At 36.0% G+C, this 21171-nt stretch overlaps 1 protein-coding gene across 6 annotated transcripts; it reads right to left on the bottom strand.

Annotated features, from left to right (window-relative positions):
* Positions 1-2973: 2973 nt before the first annotated feature.
* Positions 2974-18071, bottom strand: LOC116178247 (zinc finger protein 674-like). Of its 6 annotated transcripts, none has more exons than XM_031497691.1 (5): positions 17081-17538; positions 16892-17030; positions 6173-6627; positions 5187-6113; positions 2974-3538 (listed from the first exon to the last, which is right to left on the bottom strand). In XM_031497691.1, the coding sequence occupies exons 2-5, from the start codon at positions 16980-16982 to the stop codon at positions 3386-3388; spliced, it is 1626 nt and encodes a 541-aa protein (XP_031353551.1). In that variant the 5' UTR covers positions 16983-17030; positions 17081-17538; the 3' UTR covers positions 2974-3385. The 6 variants fall into 6 exon arrangements, with proteins under 6 accessions (XP_031353551.1, XP_031353552.1, XP_031353553.1 ...); XM_031497692.1 differs by having other exon boundaries at positions 17122-17538; XM_031497693.1 differs by having other exon boundaries at positions 16940-17030; positions 17081-17536.
* Between the last annotated feature and the right edge of the window lie 3100 nt (positions 18072-21171).

Genomic DNA, 21171 nt, shown 5'->3' with positions numbered 1-21171 from the left:
TATAATCTTTGACAATTACTGTGCGATGAGTCACAACGAACAATATTTTATTATGCATGATTTTTCATATGTAAATATGCAACAAAAGCTAAGAGGAACGTAACATAGCTCCTTGTGAGTGCTTAAACAGCTAAAGCACAGCTTAAATAGTAAGTAAGCTGTGGTGAAAGCTTTAGAGAAATCAGAAATAAAGCCTTATGAACCGAAGTTATGACCACACTGTATATAGGTACATACCTCTACTTATGGAGTCAACCAGCGTTGCTGAACACTTGGTCAAGCATTTCTTCGTACCGAATTACACCAGAGATATAGATGTGGTCTATCTACTATATCTCTGATTACCAACCTATGAATTGAACATGACATCAGACTCCGAGATCCCACACTGATTAAGCAACGATACCGCCCCTAGAATACAAGCTCTATAGTCAATGAAGAAGGAGATCGTACCTATGCTGGCAGAACACGTCATAGAACCATCTGAAGGTCCGTGGAGTTCTCCAATTGTCATGGTCCGAAAAAAAGATTGCAAAAGATGCGTTTTTGTATTCATTTTCGTAAACACAATGAAGTTACCATTAAAGATGCCTATCCGTTACCGCTCATAAATTGCATTTTGGACCGCCTTCGCCAAGTCTCATATCTCCAACATCGTAGCCACTAGCCCCATAGATCAAACACATTCGAAATCACCAAAAATGTCGTTGGGGCAAAGAACAACCTCAAACTCTCAAGAATCGTTTAACCGATTTTGACTTGTCCTCACTTCGACCGCTCATTCGTCTTGCAAACGAATGGCTCTAACACAAGACTTGGCGCAGCTCTCACTCAGTATAGATTGATGGAGTGATCGCTTATGCCAGCCGAATCTTAACATATGCTGAGAAAAATTATTCCGTCACCGAAAAAGAATGATTAGCTATAGTTTGGGGAATTGAGAAGATGCGACCATACCATCATTCTGTTACCTTGAGAGGTTCCACCCTGTATATACAACTTACGACGATACACTATACACATTTTATATTGTGTGTGTGTTTGAATCTTTGTTTTTGAAATTTACTTGGATTAACCGCAATTCATAATCACATATGTGATACCGTTATGCTATTTTTTGTAATTGTTTGCGTTTTTGGTGTAATGCTTGCTTAATTTATGTTTATTGATGTTGATTACTTGATCTTGTCCCTGAAGTAACATTCATATAAGTTTTGATCATTTTATTTTGATATGTGGAAATTACCTATTCGCTTGATGTATGTACTGACTTGTTGTTTGTAACTAACATTTTCTCCGTGAATGAAGCAGTCACGGGGGTGGTAAAAACTATAGTCAAAATTGAGCTATGACACCTAATTCCGTGATTGTCTTCGACGGCGGGGTTTTGTTTAGTTTTGGAGGGAATAGTCATTCGGGTGACCATTTTTAAACGTTACCGGGTTGACTTTATTTCCGTGATCTTGTAGTGTGAAGTTAGTGTAGAACCTGGGGGTTAAGTACACTACAACCTGCTTCTCCGTTCCTCCAAAGGAAACCGCAATGTCCTCTAGTGTTCCAAGATCATTTTCCCAAATCGGAATGTTTCAAAGCCGTCCACAAAACCACCGCCGCTACGCGTTTCTCAGGCGTTAGTTGAGGAAGTTGTTATATACATGCTTTGGCACTCCGAGAATTTCGGTCACCGACAATGGGGGTCAGTAATATGTCGAGGCGCGTTTTCCAAGCAGGCGCACCATTACAACCTCCGACACTGAGAAAGTAGACCACATTTATTCTCTCATATGGATGATTTGGTCCCCCGAAAAGACCACCCTTTGTCCAAGGCTCCCATTACCTACTGAAAAATTGGAACCGAAATATTCCGATTCGTATTTGCCTTTATTTTTGAGTGGGCGGGGATTCAGCCAAGGTTGCTCTACCAACCCAACCCACTATACATTTACAAATATCCATGCCTGAACCCAGATTCGAACCAGGAACCCTTAGTACCGCAGCCGAGCTTCAATTCAACTGCACCATCACCGCGGCCACTCAAACATCCGTCCTAGAGAACCAAGGTTCCAAGAGTTCACGGGAAGGATTTAAAGCTGTATCTATAAGGTAGTAAATTAAACTCCAGGACTGAAACCGATGAGGTCCTGCAGTATAAGGGAAATATCAACGTGATAAGAGATTGCGCCGCTTGACCTCACATTTCAAGGAACAAAAGGGCATTGTCGAACTGCCGAATTTAGAGATTTCATTCCGACTATTTAGATAAGTATAATTAACCGTAATTCCTTAAGTTGAGATTACATCCGTCAGGTACTCTCTTAAATAACTTGCATTTTGACACCGGTCCCATAGTTTTCTGATGTCGGGGAAAGGCGTAATTAATAAATACAGTTTTTATTTGTTTGAACCTACTGCCGCAAACCTTGGGCATTTTTGAAACATAAAGAATCTAAGATATTTTCAAATACACACCGTATGGAAATATAGAAATATTAAAAATCAGAACCTTTAGAAGAATTTTGAAAAAGATGGATTGTGTAACATTTGGTCTACTCCCATAATAAACGAATCGCTCACTTTATTTTTTGTTTAAAAATAGTTTATTGAAACAAATGAATTATGCTATAAAGGTGATAAAGTATACTTTAAATAGATGAAGCCTTAAAAAAGTATTTCGAGTTCTATTAAAGATCAAACATAATGGTACAGTGTTGTAAAATTACAATTAAAAATACATTCACCTAATAAACATGTATAATAAAACTAAATTTGACGTATATACCACTTACTTAACTAAAATAAAAAAAGCTCGCAACTTCAAATTTAAATAATAAATAATAGAATCTAAATTAATATCGAATTAGGTCTAGATGAGACAACTCTGATAAACGGGCCATATAGAAAAATCTCCTGATAAATAATATATACCCAAGGCTTAAAAGTCATCACATAATTACATTGATCCTGCCTTTTGCATTAATAATTATCCGAATCTACAGGCTAAAAACTTACAAAACGCTGTAGGTCAAGGCAGGCTGCAAAGTCTCATCTCTTGCACACCCTGTGGTAAGATGTTTCCCGTTAAATGTGAAGTATTTACATTATATACATTGACACTATTTTATATACAGATTAAGGTCCAACAGAGAATAGGTAATTCCACACTTTATACAAACATTAAAAATAAATGACTTTCAGAATTGTGATGTATAAATAATTATTTTACGTACGATTGAAATCAACAACGAAACTCTATTAGGTACTTAAAATTGATCACTACAAATTAAACCATGTGTTTTCGTAACAAATAAAAGCATTGTTAATACTTTAGTCACATATAATTAATAATTGTTAATTCTTAATAGAGAAACAGTGATGTAAAAAAATATTAGTGGGGGAGAATTGTCATACTTTCTGATACGGTTGGTAACACGACCGTGCTAACCGGATTGGGCTCCTCCTCGTTGCCGCCAGTAACTTGAATCGCGTGCTGCGGTACTTGAATTTGGACAGGTATTTGTATTTGCTGTTGTGATGGTACCTGCAACGAGTCCATTTGTACAATAATGTAAGTTGAAAACTGACTCGGGGTAGTTTATTAATGAGTCGACAGGTCTCTATCAGTATTGTTTAAAAATTATTTGAGCGCAAACACAAGCATTATACCGTGTGTCCTATTTTGGTTGAGACTGTTGTGTATCTCAGCTATTTTGAAAGATAGAGAATCGCGGTTTTTGCGATCCTGTGCCACTTTTTTGTGAAACTTTTCATACTACAAACACAATCAATCTAGCTACGTTTGTTTCCAAGATACAAGGTGAAAACAAAAAGTTTTGGAATGTCATCATATCTTATTACCCATGTAAGATAGAAATAAGGTAAAAACTGCCTATTTTTACCACCTTTTGGGAGATTTGGCCCAAAATTGGTATTTTTTAAATAAAACATCCTGTATAATCTTAACGTCAATTTTTTGTATTCTTTTTCCTGATTACATTAATGTATCATAACCTATATTTTTCTATACACTGTATTCAGGGGGGAATGGAACAGCGCGGTATCTCGGGAACGAATGCAGATTTTAAAGTATTAAAACTTTGTTATAATGTAAGCTAGGGCCATATATCTTGTGAAAAGTTTTTTAATTAAATGCGTTTCCGCCAGGTGGCGTTACCTAACAATTATTTTTTTTAGATTATTGGAATGTTAAACATATTTGTGATAACTTTACTTATACGTGCTACCAACCTATCTTGTTTACTTTTCGTGAAAATATCCTCCAATAAATAACAATTTTAAAATCTGCATTCGTTCCGGAGATATCGCTCTTTCCCCATTCCTCGCTGAACACCCTGTATACCTAATAGTAATACTATATCATATTTTTCAAATTTGTGACATGAACGTCAGCCATTTTTCTTGATTGGTATCGGCTGCCTTAGTTACCATGGATACAATAGTCAAAACAAAATCTCGACGAATCCATGGCCTACTATTTAAAAACCGTAAAAAATAAGGTTTTTATTTTTGGTTCATGAACAAATTTTTAAAAAAATTCTCTTTCGGCTCGGTCAATCAGGTCAATTTTGAAAAAAGCTTTGTAAGTTGCGTGGGAAAAGTCTATCCGCGCATTAAGCTCACCGCTGGAATGGAGACCACTATGGCAAAACAATTCGATATTTTTACACACAGAAAGAGCATACAATTGAATTCCTGTGCATCAAAGGAATGTTTATTTTGGTGTACCAACCTAACCCAAAAAAGAAGACCAATTTTCGTTCCTCATCTGGATGGAGGAAATGCGTATCAAAATTGGAGTTTACAACTTTGATTCCTTCGCAAGATGGACACTGAGAAATTTGATATCAATAAAGAAAGCACAACCGCAGTTACTGTTTTAGATTGAAACTGTTGTAAATACTTTGTCATTAACAAAATCATAACTTGTAGCCAATGGGTGCTAATATATTGATACTAGACACAATGTGAGCCTAAGTTTATGTTTCAATGAGGAAAGTAGGTTTTGATAATAAAAGCAAATATAGTAGACCGCCTGTGACTCAAAACAAAGCTAGACAACACAACGCAAGAATCAAAGCATAACTTCTGACTTTGGCTGGAGGGAGGTGAGACGGCGCAGCCATCTGCGCGGTCGTCTAGTCGTCCATAAAAGAGCTTGTAATGCCTACCTGTATGGTGACTTGAGTAGTGGCGTCCTTATTAACCAGCATTTGAGATTGCTGTTGTTGTTCCTTAGCCCGTCTGGTAATATGCGAGCGCGCGTGTTTCCTCAAATGGTCCTTCCTGTAGAATCCCTTACCGCATTCCGTACATATTTCCGTTTTATGCCCCGAATGGATGACAAAATGCAAATTCAAATGTTCTTTCCTTTTGAAACCTTTCATACAAATCGAACATACAAACGGTCGTTCAGGATTGTGACCGAGCTTGTGTCTCTCCAGGTGTTCCTTCCTCTTCAAACCGGCACCGCAAATATCACAGATGAACCTACGTTCGATCTTATGCCCGACGAGATGTTGTTCGAGTAGTTCCTTTTCGGGATAGGCCATGTGACATTCGGGGCAACAAAATAATATTGTTCCGTCCAAAGCTGTTGCGATGTGAACCTGACCTGGCTTTGGCTTTTTCGGTTTGGGTGGCTTCTTTTTGTATCTCTTCTTCTTTTTACCTTTTTCGGGGTCATCGACACTTTCCTCCGTTTCTGCACTGTTCATTACTAACGAGTCTTGTTCGTGTTGTTCTACAATCGTTTCTATCACACCATCCTCGGTGATTTGCTCTCGTTTAATCACTGAATCCGTGTTGAACCTCAAGAATTGCTGCAAACTGAGTGGCAAGGTGGCGGTGTGTATCCTTTGTAAATACTCCTGGACGGCGGTATTTTGTAAATAGGTAGCGTTTGTCGCCGACGAGCCTGCTTCACCATTCGCGTCGTCTTTTAAATTTTCATTTTTGATAATTGCAACCGGTGTGGGTACCATATCCTTATCAACATCGGCTTCATCCGTTGTCTGATGTTGGATAAGTTGTATATCTTGAGGTTGTAAGGCTGCTACTACTGTCATGCCTTCGGGTATACCATTGTGTCCATCCACCTAGAATTATTGTACATTGATTAGAATACGTTAATGAATCGTACGACACAGACACTTACAATTTGAATTCCTTCCTGATTCGGATTGTAGGCGACGGTCAAAACTGTCGCACCCTGCCCAAATGGTTGCATAGGTATTTGCGAAATTTGGTATTTCGGTGATGGAGGTTGTGTGGTTTGTGGTAAGGTGACGGCTGTCTGGATGGGATTGACTACTTGTATTTGAACGGTTTGCTGAGGATCGCCCGGTTTTGATCCGGGCATTGTGATGGGCAGAGTAATAATTTGGGTCTGTTGTCCGTTGGGATGGTTGGGAGAGGTACTTGTGGCGAACGCCGATGGGTCCAATGGACGAATGTAATGAACTCCATTTTCGCCGCCTTGCAACACTCCCACCACTTGTCCGTTTGCCGTCGCTACGCCTTGAGTCAGTTTTGTCCCTCCGAACTGGGTAGCGACCGGTAAGGCCGCCGAGAGGGGCACTCCCGCGAAAGGAGTGAAGTTCATGGTTTGGTCTGAAAAGAAAAAAATAGTTAATGTTATATAGCAGTTGAGAATCGGGAAACAAGTTTAGATCAGGTTCAGTGGAAGAGCAACTACCTTCCTTCGCCCATATAATTTGTGTTTTTGACAATGCAGCAGAGATTGATACATTTGTTAGCATACAACAACATGACTATTATTATTAAACAGGCATGGATTTTAAAGAGTGTATTATTGTGTATGTTGTTCATTTGTTTCGTTATCATCATAAAACATAAAAAGGAAAAAGTCAATATCAATGTTATATCTATTGATCTGCTGACAGCAAATATATATTATTATTATTATTATTATTAATGTTAAAATCTTTTAATTTGTCAAAATACATACAGTATGGTCCACACATTCAAGTGAATAACGATCACGCATTTTCCTTACAGCTTCCCAGGACTGCCTTTCCACGTTCTGGAAACTTCTTAATATTTCAAAACCTTCATAAAATACAAAATTAAAAGCAAAAAAAACCCAGGTCTGTATCTGCAAAACTGAAATAGTCTCAATAAAGAAGAAGACCTAAAAGCGCAATTTTCCTTTAGGAAGCCTCTCTTCAACAGTAAGTGGTTAAAGAGCGGCAAGTATAGGTGAAACAAGATTGTGCATTCTAATGACAACAGTTATTTTTATTAAAAATGAGACGCGGAGCACGAAATAAAATGAAATTTAGAACAGAAGACAATATTATTTCCACGGAAACAACAGCAGAACCTACGTTTGCCATTTTTGAACCCTCCAAACTGTTATCAAGTCTGGTTATTGATCACTCATTTACTCGAATTAGGCAAACGAAATACAATAATACACCAAAAACAAAGGAAGATATGAAAATTCAATTATTTCAACCTTCTTGAATTGCACTTCATTACAACTCGCCAAAGAGTTGGAAGTGAATTTTTATACATTTTTCTTATAGCTTTGAAAAAGCCGGAAGCATTAAACAAACAATGAAAAAAAGGTTTTCGTCTAGGCGAGTAACTTTTTCATGAATTGTACTTCCTGAAAGGTCATATAACGGACTATTTATGTGTACAAAGCAAAATCAGTTATGGCGTACATATTTCTTATAAATAAGAAAATAACGCAGACTGCGCATGCACACAAATGATGTTTAAAATATGCGATATGTTTGCCTTTACTACAAAAATCTTTGGTTAAAATTTCAAAAAAATATCTTAATAAATAAGAAAGTTGACATTGCGCAGTTTGCGTACTTCGCGTACTATGCGCCGTTGCAACGATATTTTGTGGCCGGGACAATGGTTTTTAAAATATCTCATATTCCAAAGACAATAAAAGGCGCTTAACTTCTGCATAAGAAAAATTTAATTACGCGGATACGTGAAGTTGGACGCATCAACAAAATTTCAATGCCGACCAATTTAATTTAATGTAAGTATTAAGCGCGAATTATGCGCATTTCGCACTCCAATTCAACTTTATGCAAATATTAAGGTTCGAACACCCGACCTCCGGCTATGTAGCCCACCGCTCTACCACTGAGCCACAAAACGAACCCATCTAGCGACATTTGTTTCTGAGATTCGGGATGAAAACGAAAAGTTTGACTTTTTGGGATGTTGTAATATGTTTCAACCTCGGTTTCAACCCATTTAAGAGAAGAAAAAAGGTAAAAACTGTCTATTTTAGAAATTTTTACATAGAATCCAGTGGCGTAGTCAAAAAAATGTTGGGACCACCTTTTCTGAGATTTGGCCCAAAGTTGGTATTTTTTAATTCAGCACCCTGTATATCTTATGTCCATTATTTTGCATTCTTTTTCCCGATTAGATTGCGCAACCTATATTTTTTTTTATTTTAGTTTTTAAATAGGCCATGGATTCATCGACATTTTGTGTTGTTTATTGTATCCATGGTAACTAACGCAGCCGATACCGATCAATAAAAATTGTTAATGTCATTTCAAAAATTTGAAAAATATGATTAATATACAGTGCGTCCATGATAAGGATATCTATCTCTGAAACCACAGAAGATACGACGGTGGTCAAATTAGAAAAAAGATGCGCAATTAAAGAGTTATTGTTATGCTTTCAAGACAACCGGTAAATTCCGATTAGATATGCTAGAAAAACCAAAATTTGCCGATTTGGTTTTTACTTTTATCTGATGTTATCTGAATAGAAAATAATTTTTAAAAAACACTTTTTCATTGCCACTTTTTGAGCTCTGCAAGATAGCGTTGAGAGATTTTCAATGCAATGTTGCGTTTCGATATGACCCGTAAAAAAGTAGATACTGTAGTAATTAGCATATTTTATTACGAATAAAACGATATACGGCACACAGAAAATAACAAAAGTTGGACAAATTTTTCTATTTTCCAGGAAATTTGTCCAATATGTATTCTCGCGTTGTGCGCGGGTGCACCATTCTGTTGAAACCAACAGTTTCCAAATCTTGTTTTTTTTTGTGTGCCGTATATCGTTGTATTCGTAATAAATACAGTGTGTATTTTTTTACGGGTCATAAAACAAAACAAAGTTGATGATGATTTCTCCGAAACGAAACGTTGTAGTGAAAATATCTCTCAACAGTGTCTTGTACAGCTCAAAAATGGTCAATGAGTGTTTTTTTATTGTTCCGTATGTGCTCAAATTACATCGAAAAAAAATCGGAAAATTTCGGCTTTTCTGGTATATCTTCGGAAGTAATCGAATTTAATTGCGCAACTTTTCCATCATCGTATCTTGTATGGTTTTGGAGATCCCCATGATAGACATCCTTATCTTGGGCACAGATATAATTAAGTATATAAAAAAATATAGGTTGATACAACGTAATCAGGAAAACGAATGCAAAAAATTTACGTAAATATATACACGGTGTTGCATTTAAAAAACTAGTAGTTGCTATTTAAAAAAATACGCCCCCCTTGACCACGCAGTAGTACGCCACTGACCACAAATTTAAAGTGATAGCAAACTTTTTACAAGGGATAACAAGAGAGGGATAGTAAATAAATAAATAAATAGGTAAATGTTTCTTTGAAAAAAGTTGTTCCAAACAAAATTTCGACCCTGTATAATTTAACATGTGGGAAAGATGTAAAGCGCGTAAGCCGCAAGGGGAAATATTTAAAAAATCTTGAATGGATTTTTGAAATGAGTTAATGTAATGAAGACCAATGCAATTGCATGGATACAATAATTTTGGTCGTTTTCCAAATAGAATCGGTGAATAAATACGCGACAAACCAGTATGATTCAACGTTCAATCAAAGGATTTAATGCGGCAGTGTTATGTTAAAGGATGTACTCTGGGAAGCTGGAGGAAAATGAAAGGGATCGTCAAATTACTCTGGTGTTCCGCACACCAAAAGCTGCGGCACATTGGAAAACACTTCTCGCTTTCATATTATGTTTCATGAAATAAAGTGAATTTTGATCGATATTAAATGAAATACAATAATATGCGGATTTATCTATTTATAATTATCATTTAACAACTAATAATGTAATCAAAATAGTTATGCAGTTTTAAATGTAGTATATAAACGTTTTGGTCGTTGAAGTAAATTGTTGACTTACAAAAAGGGCCGAATATTATTTAAACTTTATAATTTAAAAAAATTGCTGAAATGGCATTTTGGAATATTCTCGATCTACCGCAAGAGTTAAAATTGATAGTGCACGATTTGCAATTGTTCTAATAACAATAGAAAAGTTTCATAAATACTTACCTTTTTTCGTTTAAAAACGCCGCCAAAAAAATTTAAATTCCCAAATTGAAAAACAAAATTGACCTTGAGGGATACCACTAAAACTCAAAGGGGGGATAAATAAACTGTACACAAAAAGAGTGGTGCAAAATACTACTTAAAAGGGAACACACTCGTAGTGGTATTGGTATAGTGGTAAAATGAAAAATTGAGAAAGTGGGGTACAGTTAGAAAACGACTACGTCACCGCGGTCTCTCACCGGCGTGTATCGAACACGAACGCAATAAAAAAAGACGTAAACAGAGAAATCCACTCGTGGGGGATCTTACAAACCTACTTACCTACTTGCGACTACTTTCACCTGTTGAATGCGCCGCTCTTCGTTCGGTTCCCGTCTCTTTTCAATACCGATTGCGTTTGCGGCACTCCGCTTATTGTAATAAATAAAAAAATTATCCATCCGATGTTCTTCTCTTCGTCTTTAACCCGTTATTAGATGACGCCGGTTACGGGTATTCGCGGCGACAAAAAATAATAGAAATTAGTTCAAGGCGGTTTCTTTGAATTTCACGCATTGGCAAAATCAACTGAATCGATTTATAAATATTGCGCCGTGCCGCCACTGTCGCAACACAAAAATAAGGTGTGCAATTATCAAACAAAAGGATTGTTTGGCGCACCCTCGGAAATAGCAGAATATTTTGGAACTCCTGTGTTTTTAGAAAGAACAGGTAGGTATTTGCGCAAAGTTTCCGAGTTGTATCTGAATTAGACAACAATTATTTCGCTTGGTCTCCCCAGGGCCCAGAAGTCACAACCACTTGGATCTTTTGATGATAACGACAGATAGTAAACGGGCTGTGGGCGACTCTGTGGCTTCACTCTTATAAAAAAGTACACGGATTGCGGAAAACGCAATCTTTGTAAGGGTTGGATAGTGGATAACAGTATGCATCTTCTGATAGCATTTCTAATATAGAAAATGACTTCTATTTTCTCGTATCGTTTGCTGCATGCGCGTTTGTAACCTGTATGACACTATGCAAGTGTTTGTCCAAGAAATTGTATCAAACTGGGCACGTGATTGGTGGAGATTGTGTGTGGGACTACAAACATACCAGTTGGTAGTAGGTACTATAGCATAGGGTGCCCACTATGTATGGATAATGGAATGGTGCGTGAAATTCTGTTCAGACCAATCATCCCGGAATCTCAAAACATCAAAACGAGATCCAAAAATGTATAGTGAACTCAATCTGGGAACACACTGTATATCTCAGTAAATAATGACTGTATAAAACATTTTTCTATATAAAAGTTGTTTAATATTTTATTTCCCGTCATTTTCGTCATTGAAAAGACAAACAATCTCTATCGAACGAGCCTAATAAAAGCATTGTTCATTTATTTTCTTAAATCAAAACAACTGAATGCTGATTATAGTAAAAATCAGATGTGCGCATGTGCAGTCTACGTAATGCCGACTTTCTTTTTAATACATTTTTTAAAGCTGTTTCTAGTAAAGGCAAACATATCGCATATTGTAATCAGATGTGTGCATGGGCAGGCTGCGCAAAGCCAACTCTTTTATTTATTATTATATTTTTTGAACTTTTCACTAAAGACGCTCCTAGTAAAGGTACGCATCTCGCATATAGTAAAGATGATATGTGCGCATGCGCAGGCTGCGCAATGGCAACTTGATAGATATTTCTTTGAAATTTTAACCATTAATTTTGTATTTTTTACGGCTTTATTAACCGATTATTTAAAAAAAAACAAAAACACCGAAGTTGATGTTAGTATCTAAAAACCGAAACGTCGCATTGAAAAAGTGCTCTTGATGGAAACTCCCTACGTTTCATAGTTACCAAGATAGCAATGCTAATGCATCAAATTTGTAACTGTACCTATATTTTGATCGGAGGATATATAAATTTTGAATAATTATGACCTGAGAAGCACTTCATAACACGAATTTGCCCCAAAGTTGCACATTTTTGCGATGAATTCGTGTCGAAATGCAGTTTTTGGCATAGCGTTCAGAAAAATGTTGGTTCAGCTATTTTTTTTTTTAATTAAGGGATGCAAAATATGTATTTATTTTTGCAAGATTACATCTTAAAAATCGTTACTCGGGGATTTTCGTGGTCGCCAAGTCCAGATAATATACCCTCAGAATTGACCGGGGAAACCTAGGCGTCGCGTGAGACGTTGCACGATGTATAGGTTTGAAAGTGTTGAAAAAAAGATTTTTCGACAGAGTGCTTTTGTATTATGATATGGTTGAATATTCTCCGCATTTTAAAAATATTTGGAATTATGCAAGGTGCGCCCACAAAGTAGGGCGCCAAAATAGTACATTTTTTAAATAGAACCCCCTGTATTTGAATGCATTTTTGAATTCTACGTGTAATTGTACGTCTTTTTTATTATTTGGTTAATATCCGAAAAGCTAGTAGTTTTAAAGATAATTGGATTTTTAAGAAAAATTGGGCATTTTCATGCGTCAGAATATTGTCAAAATTATTACTTAAATTTTGATTCCAGGTTTTATATCTTTCATCCTGGGTTAAGTAAAAGTCAAATAAATACATCTACTATGAAACATTAAAAATATAGCTTACAGGGTGTGTTTTTGGTAGGCCCAAAGTTGCAGAACTTTATATTAAAAATCTCACTTTTTTTAAATTGGAACACCCTGTATATTTTTCTGTCATCATTTCCCTCCTCCAAAAACCTTCAACTTTTGATAATGTCCAATACCTATCTCTGATAGTTTTCGACATACCTTGGTTTTCCTGGGTTTTATATTCTAAAGTTATATGTAATTTACATAATAGTGAGGTGGCGTTGCAAAAAAAAGACAATTTTTATCTGCCTCGTTCAAAGCTAAAATCATATTCATTAATTCATTTTTCTAACAATTCATTTAAGTCTATAAAAACTGGATAAATTTGATAGTAAAAACAAACAAATATCTTGGTTTTTCTACTTTTTATATTTTAATCTGAAATAAGTTCTACTTTACATAATAACGAGGTGAATATGAAAAAAAATGAAACTAATGTCACTGACTGGATGACATTAGAAGTTAAAAATTTGCTTCGTAGTCAAATATTTTGACTTATTCTCCAGTTTTTCGACTTAAAATAAATTGTTTGAAAAATAAAAATATCGATATGATTTTCGTTTTGGACGAGATAGATAAAAATTACCTTTTTTTTGCATGGCCACCTCACTATTATGTAAATTACATATAACTTTAGAATATAAAACCCAGGAAAACCAAGGTATGTCGAAAACTATCAGAGATAGGTATTGGACATTATCAAAAGTTGAAGGTTTTTGGAGGAGGGAAATGATGACAGAAAAATATACAGGGTGTTCCAATTAAAAAATGTACCATTTTGTCGCCCTAGTTTGTGGGCGCGCCCTGTATAATTCCAAATATTTTTAAAATGTGGAGAATATTATAATACAAAAGCACTCTATCGAAAAATCTTATCTTCAAGGCATTAAGTTACTCCGCGCAATCGTTGACTCACCCTGTACCTATAGAGTTGAAAATGTTACCTCCACGTTGGTACGCCACTGCTGATTTTACTTAATGGCTTGTTGATTTCTAGTTGCTCCTTAGGTTACTAACTCGTTATATAAACTTACCTTTTTTGCTTTGCCTTATAATATAAATATGCTATGTACAGTGTGTTTCTAAAGCCACTCATCATATCTGTGAAAATGCTAACAATTTTGATTTTTTTGCAGGTAATGTAAAAGAATGTACACAATGCGTGAAATAATAGCTGTATTTGCTGATCGGAACTACCTGAATACCACTTTTCCTGCCAGATGGTTAGGCCGTGCATCGCCAAGACTTTGGGCTTTTCCTCTGGTGATTTATTAAGTCCAAGGTGTAAGTATCAAGAGAAAATTAATAATCCCAATCATTTGAGAAACCGGATCTATGCAGCTGCAGAACATCTATGTTAGCAAGGGTGTTTCGGGCTACACATGAACGATGGGACTTGTGCTTCGATTTGCAGGGTCATCACATTGAAATGTATTAAATTGTATTGATAAATACCTAAATGTATATTGTTTATAGTCCATAACAAAACGTTTAAGTGGAAAATTGTAACTTTATAAACACACTGTATTATGGTAGATAAATAATGTAGTATCTGTATATCCAAAACATCATTTGGGTAAATTTATGAGAAGACAAACTGGGCTCAGATAAACATTTGAACACCCCACCAAAAACAAAATCGATAGGTTACCTGAATTATACCTTGAAATCAATAAGTACCGTCAAATGCAAGTAATGCTGCTTTATTTATGATGCAAACGTTATAGCTTACAATTTACACAATTCTAAACTGGTCGATTGATTGTTTCTACACGTTGATCTATTGTTGATGTGTATGGAAAAGCGCTTGTGGAACAATATTTAGCACTTTTTCCACTAAATATAACTAATTTGAACGTCTCGTGTTGCGTACTCAAAGCCGAACGCGTCTCTCCCTAATTTGAAATTTAGTGCACGCACGTCTCATTTACCTCGCGAAACTGTCGTTTAAATTTAAATTAACAATTACCTAATCACTGTAACGATTGGCAAATTTTTATATACATGGTAATTCAAAAATATATATTGAGGTACCATCTCAGGTGCTACGGGGGTCCCGAGAGATACAGTGGGGTCAAAATTAACCGTCCTGAGAAATCGTTATTCAGGTTTTTGTGTGGTTTATTACAATTTATTCAACCCCGTATCGCCAACCCATGTGCATTTCCGGGCAATTTCGAGAGCAGGTCTGGACTCATCGGTCCGGGAAATCCCCTGAGTAACGATTTGTACGTGATTTTCCGGCCTTTCATATATGTTTATAATCTTTATGCAAACGTTCTCCAATTTTCAAAAAAATGGCTTAAGTAGTATTGTGCATTTTTCTTTGTATTTTTCTGAACACTATGCCAAAAACCACATTTCGATAAGAACTCATTTTCCTTGTCTACATGAACAATGCTTACGTATGAGAAAAGAAACTGATTGTACAGGGTGCCCCATTTTCGACACTTTCATAAGATGCTATCAGAAGAGTAATATAGGCGTTATGGGCTTTTTTGGGCCTTAAAATGGTAAAATTTTCAGAATGAGTATACGAAGTTAGGTAGAAAAACTAACCTCATTTTTTTTTCAATGAAACACCTAGATTTTAACCTAAAAAGATAGTATAGTAAATTATCTTTTCAAAAAAATTTCAAAAAAAGATCAAAAAATTTTTTTTTGAATTTTTCAAATCTTTTTTGAATTTTTTTGCAATTATCATCCATGGGTGTGTTATATTTTTGAAAAGATAATTTAATATGCTATTATTTTAGATTAAAATATACAAGGGGTTGCATTAAAAAAAATGAGGTTAGGTCAGGTAACTTCTTTCCTCGACCCCGTATGAAAACCGCAGATTATGCAACAATCATAAACTTTAGTAATAAACATTTTTTTGTATCTCTTTTAAGAAATTTTCAAATTTTGATTTTACCATTCTAAGTTATATGATTTTATTGATAGCACTAACAATTACGAAGTGACGAAAATTGGACACCCTGTACAATCAATACAGAGACGAAAAAAAATCATATCTCTTAATGATACTGTGTCCAAATTGCCATTAATAGCTTTTTTTTGTATACTACCTAACCATGGAAATGGTGTTTAAGAACTATTAAAACCTTTAAGCCACATTTCGAAAGAAAAGGTCTCAGAAGTTTGCCGAAGACCATACTGCAACATAATTGCACAGTGCACAAGACTCAAAAGATTCGACAAGTAATGCGGCTTCCGGAAATTAAGGCATCCACTCTATGGAAAGAATTTAACATGCTGCGACTACAATCTCGTCTTTGAGTTGGAAAAACGAGAGGTCAAATATTTGCTTCCGATGATGACCTAAATGCTGCTATTACTGTTCATTTTGAAGAGCAACCAGAATAATGTATCGTGTTTTGCTTTAAGTTCCTTTTATAGATCACATAAAAATGTCTCCTCTTGAATTTGATAGTCAAAAGTTCGGAAGTTGTTCTTAGAGCAACTACGACAGAAACTAGGCTTTAGCTACAGGTAGGAAGTATAAGTGCTCATACTCATTACTTATTTAAAGGTAGGTAGTTATATAATTAGTATAATGTGGACATCATCGTGCAATGCAATCAATGACTAATGCCTGTTTGCACCGACAAATTTAAGTGGAACTTAGCTTAAGTGTCCCTTAAAATCCATGGCCAAGATGATTGAGACAATGGTTGCCATGGATTTTAAGGGACGCTTAAGCTAAGCTCCGCTTAAATTTGTCGGTGCAAACGGGCATAAATCTGGTTGCCCGGTTCGGTTTAAAAAACAGTTGGCTTTGACTGCATGCAAATCTGTACATATTTCTATTGTTACGTTCTTCCACCTTGTGGAATGGGGAGTGCGAGCTACTTACAGTACATATAAAAATAGGGTACCTTAGATAAATCTAATAGTATGATGTGGCACTTGTGTGTAACCTACTTTGTACACCTTTGTATTCTATATAAAAATGCTCGATATTATTCTTGCCTGTGAAGTCATCATCGCAATCAGTCGGTTCCGCCTTCATCATGTTTGTTGGCGATGGCTGTCCCCGAGGTACTAGTACACGATGAAACCGCTACAAATTTCGTACATGAACCACAGAAAATTTCACAAAACACTTCATACAAATCTCACTCTTTGTGGTTTTATTATTAACCTGTAGGTACCTTAACATTGAAGTGTTGTAGTATACTTGAATAAAGTTGGAAGTAACAGTAAAATTATGAAGGTCAATCACCTCGGCAAATGGAACAGCTGGAAGACACGCTGGTGAGTGAACATTCTGATGATTGGGTACACCACTCGACGAGCACGACGGTCCTAACAAAAGCTTTAGAAGGTAGCCACGAAAATTCGAGAAATTTTTTTCGGGTGCATACGTAGTAGTTATGTGGAAGTTAGGTTAAAGTTATTAAATTTGTAGAAATGCGGCTAAAAGCTTAATGTATCTATGGCGATGACGTCGTTTAACGTGGTGGAGGGAAGTGGTGGTGGTTTAGGAAGAATGTGGGGATGAATATATCCTACCAGAATACACTTTGAGCACCCCTTCCACAAATTCTACATCACAGCGGCGAAGCTCCCTACCCTAAAATACCCGTGGCCCGCGAAAAGGTACGAGAAATACACTGTGCATGCAACGTTCATTGTCTTAAAGGTGCGATAACGTAATTAAAAACAAAAACGCTTACCCGCAATTAAAGAAGGCGATGGCTTTGTTAACGTCTTTCGAAAACTGTAAACAGCACCTCGTCAAATGAGTTCACAACGCAAGCAATGAAGCCCAGATCCGTTCACCTGCCAGTATATTTACGCATACCTCTTCATAGATGGCGACGCCATCGTCCGCCATCTTTTTTACCCGCGAGTTTAAACTTTTCTCTAATTTAATTGTCCCCAATGGACCTTTGGTCTTAGGTTTTCCCATTGGTTATACTGTATAATCAATGGTTCGTGATTATACAGTATGATCAATGGTTTTTCCTTCATCTATCATGCACATCCGTGCAAATTCTTAGAAATATGAATGTATTCGCAGAATAAAACCCTTGGACACCATTATCACTGCTGTAGCTTTTTCTCGGTAATAGTACATAACTGTATTGTAGAATCAGCCCGTAATAGATAATAAATGTCAATAATGGTAAGTAAATGAATTTGTACAACTGCTCGAGGTGTGGAACTCTACTTTCTTCCCAAGTTTCACACATAATTTTTTCTGAAATCACCTCTACCATTGAATTTATAAATTCAATGCCTCTACTATCAAAATGGAAAAATTAACGTATGCAATAATGAAGTTTGACACACTGCAATGTAATAAAATTAACGTAGCAATTGTTTTTTACTTTCCTCACAAGAGAAAAAATAGTATATTGCATAATAAGTGTGCTAAGAAGCCTATTTCGCACGAGTATTTTGCGACACGAGCGAGTGTTGTAATAAAATCGAGTGCGTAATAGGCATTTGCACTCGAATTATGTACTATACTTTTTCTACGACTTGAATATAATTGATAAAAGATTGATAGATTACGATTGATTTGGTTCTAAATATTCGAACTTCGAACTAAAAATTAGAACTGTCAAGTGTCAAATGTCATGGTCTATTTAAAAGGAATACAAAATACAACGTAACCTCACTTATATTCCATGAATGTACGCAGTGAGCAAGAATTTTATAAATACTTTTTACTTAGATTGGAAGTGTATTGCAGGGTTTTTACATCCCTATTCCTTACTGCAATGTGAGTTTCATTTTAGCACCATAGATGCAATAGCCAATAGGATACAAGATACAAGTGTTGAAGTTGAAGATTACTATCTAACTAGCTCAGGTGGTGTTTGTGCTCTTTTTCATTACAGTTTTGAACGATTTCTATTGTTGTAGTTGCCAATGTATTAGGTACCTAACTATCGATTATACTAAGGCCTTCAAAACGCTGCGTCTTTTAACGAGTTTTCCTGGGAAGGAAGCATCGGACTGCCCAGTATTCTAAAGTGCATTATTCCGTGTTCCATGCAAGTCGTAATTGGCACCATCCATTAATTCTTCGAGTACTTATTGTAGTTTTCTAAAATACAAAATAGTAGCAACAGAGTGCTTAATTAACTAAACGCAACTTCAAACCATTCTTGAGTAGCCCATTACGATTATGAAAAATAATTGGCAACAGCTAATAAATTACATACAGGCTCCATTCTCCATTCTCATACAAATGGCAATGTTTAAACAAATTATGAGTAATTCTGTTCAAAGAAGTTTCCAAATGTGAAACATAACCTACAACAACAAAATCTGACGTTACTTCACTCATTAGGCAGGGCTGACAACCTACTAAATTAACATTTCGCGTTTGACCTTTAACCTGTTACGTAATATATATATATTAAGTAACAGTTCTAATTTTCATTATGCAACCGTATGATATAATGAACGATTTAGACGTGCAGTACAGGGTGACATTTTGGGTATGTTTACGACATAGGAGTAGAAAAAACACATTTCCTTCACTCGGTTTTGAGACGCAATAAGTAGTTGTTTCTAAAGTAGTTTAAGAAAAAATGCTCTTTACAGGCCGTCAAGGCTCTAGACTGATTACACCGGTCTACAGCATTTTTGCGCATGGGACATATATACCTTATTTGTATTGCTTAGTATAGCCACAAATAAGAATTAGAACAAAAAAAGGTTATGTATTTGTTTTTTTGCGAAAAAAATGCAAAAAACCAAAAAATAAAAATACCTATAAAATCTTACTTACATTGCCATGATTTATTACAAAGTAACGTTCCTACATTTATAATTTGTTTGTCTTAGAGTCTAAATGTTTAAAAATGGAACAGTTTTGCTGTTTTTGTCATGTTCAACTGAAGTTTTTCTCATTAACCCCCCAAATATGATCTTCCATCATGCTTCCAGGTTACTGGCCTTGGTAACGTGCCTAAATTCCATTATGTCTTGATGAAAGGGTTGTCCATGTTATTCCGAATAAGCTCCCATATTATCCTTAAGTTAATCTAAATGAGAATGTAACCTGTGCATCTTTAGAGACATTCTATACCTGATGATGCAAAACCAAACCCTGTCAGCTCGTCATAATTTTCAGCTCTATATGGTTTCCCAGTAAACCCTGAACGGGAAACCATGGACTATTGCCTTAAAACTGTTCCAGGATTTTTTTCTCTCTTTGCTAAGTAACCGCGGGAAAATATCACCCTCCATCTTTCTTTTTATTTGAAGGAAAACAAAGATTCCAGCATTAATTTTCGCCCCTGAAAGCTTTCAATCAAATCGCTATAACTTTTGCAAAAGCAAATATTTTCGATGTCTAATTGCACTTTTTATTTATTTTTGATTATTATAGTCAGAATATATTATGTAAATCCCATGCGCAAAAAAAATTATTTTTTTGTTGACCGGTGTTATTAACGAGCTCCTGGCGAGTTTATAATTTCGCGGTGTCTGTCCGTCCGTCCGTTAGTACCGAGGTTAGCACGATAACGAATGGGTCGATTACGATGAAATTTTGTAGGTGGATTCTTTATCGAATTTGCAAACCGCAGTGAATTGGCAATGTAGGTCAAAAAATAAGGAAGGCCCTTTTGACATTTCTGTTATTTATGAACCGAATTGCATGAAATTCAATATGGGCATAGCTCTAGCCATATAATACGCAATTCCAAAAGTTGAATCTAATCGATTTAACATTAGCAGTGCCCTTTTCGCATCTCGATCCTTTATGAACTGAATTGCACATTTTTTTTATTTAGGTAAGGTATTTAAATGAAATCTGATCTCTTTTTTATAACCTTCAGAATGTAGATCTGGCACAAATGTTTGTTAGCTTTGTAATGTTCCTAGGGGGGGTCTATCAAGCCGACACGGAAGACGTTGACTTACCCTATACTTACGGTTGGCAACTCTGGCAAAAACTACAAGCAGAGCCACCTACCTTTCAAGTCAAAACGATGGTAGTCTTGCGGCACTTTTGAATTTGGATGACAGTCGGCTCAATATGGGTTGGCACGAATGGACTCCTACGTTGTGTAGTCGGTTCTTTTATGTGTTGGGACGTGAGACATAATCGGGAAGGGAATTAAATAAAAGACAGAACTTTTGTGCGTAAGAAATGACAAGATCAAATAAATATATTAACGCACACACAAGACCATGCCAGGGAAACCTTCTACGGGACTAAAACCCTGGCATAGGCC

This window comes from Photinus pyralis, unplaced genomic scaffold, assembly GCF_008802855.1.
Source record: "Photinus pyralis isolate 1611_PpyrPB1 unplaced genomic scaffold, Ppyr1.3 Ppyr1.4_LG8, whole genome shotgun sequence".
Lineage (NCBI taxonomy): Eukaryota > Metazoa > Arthropoda > Insecta > Coleoptera > Lampyridae > Photinus > Photinus pyralis.
This window is presented reverse-complemented; position numbering and strand designations above follow the sequence as displayed.

What these genes read in the sequence shown, in the direction of transcription:
- LOC116178247 (XM_031497691.1), bottom strand. Translation starts at nt 16,982, where the DNA reads ATGATGAAGGCGGAACCGACTGATTGCGATGATGACTTCACAGGCAAG. An exon ending in AGAATACAAAGGTGTACAAA is followed by an intron (nt 6,628 to 16,891) that starts GTAGGTTACACA and finishes TTTTCTTTTCAG; the next exon opens with ACCAAACCATGAACTTCACT. An exon ending in ATCAGGAAGGAATTCAAATT is followed by an intron (nt 6,114 to 6,172) that starts GTAAGTGTCTGT and finishes CAATAATTCTAG; the next exon opens with GTGGATGGACACAATGGTAT.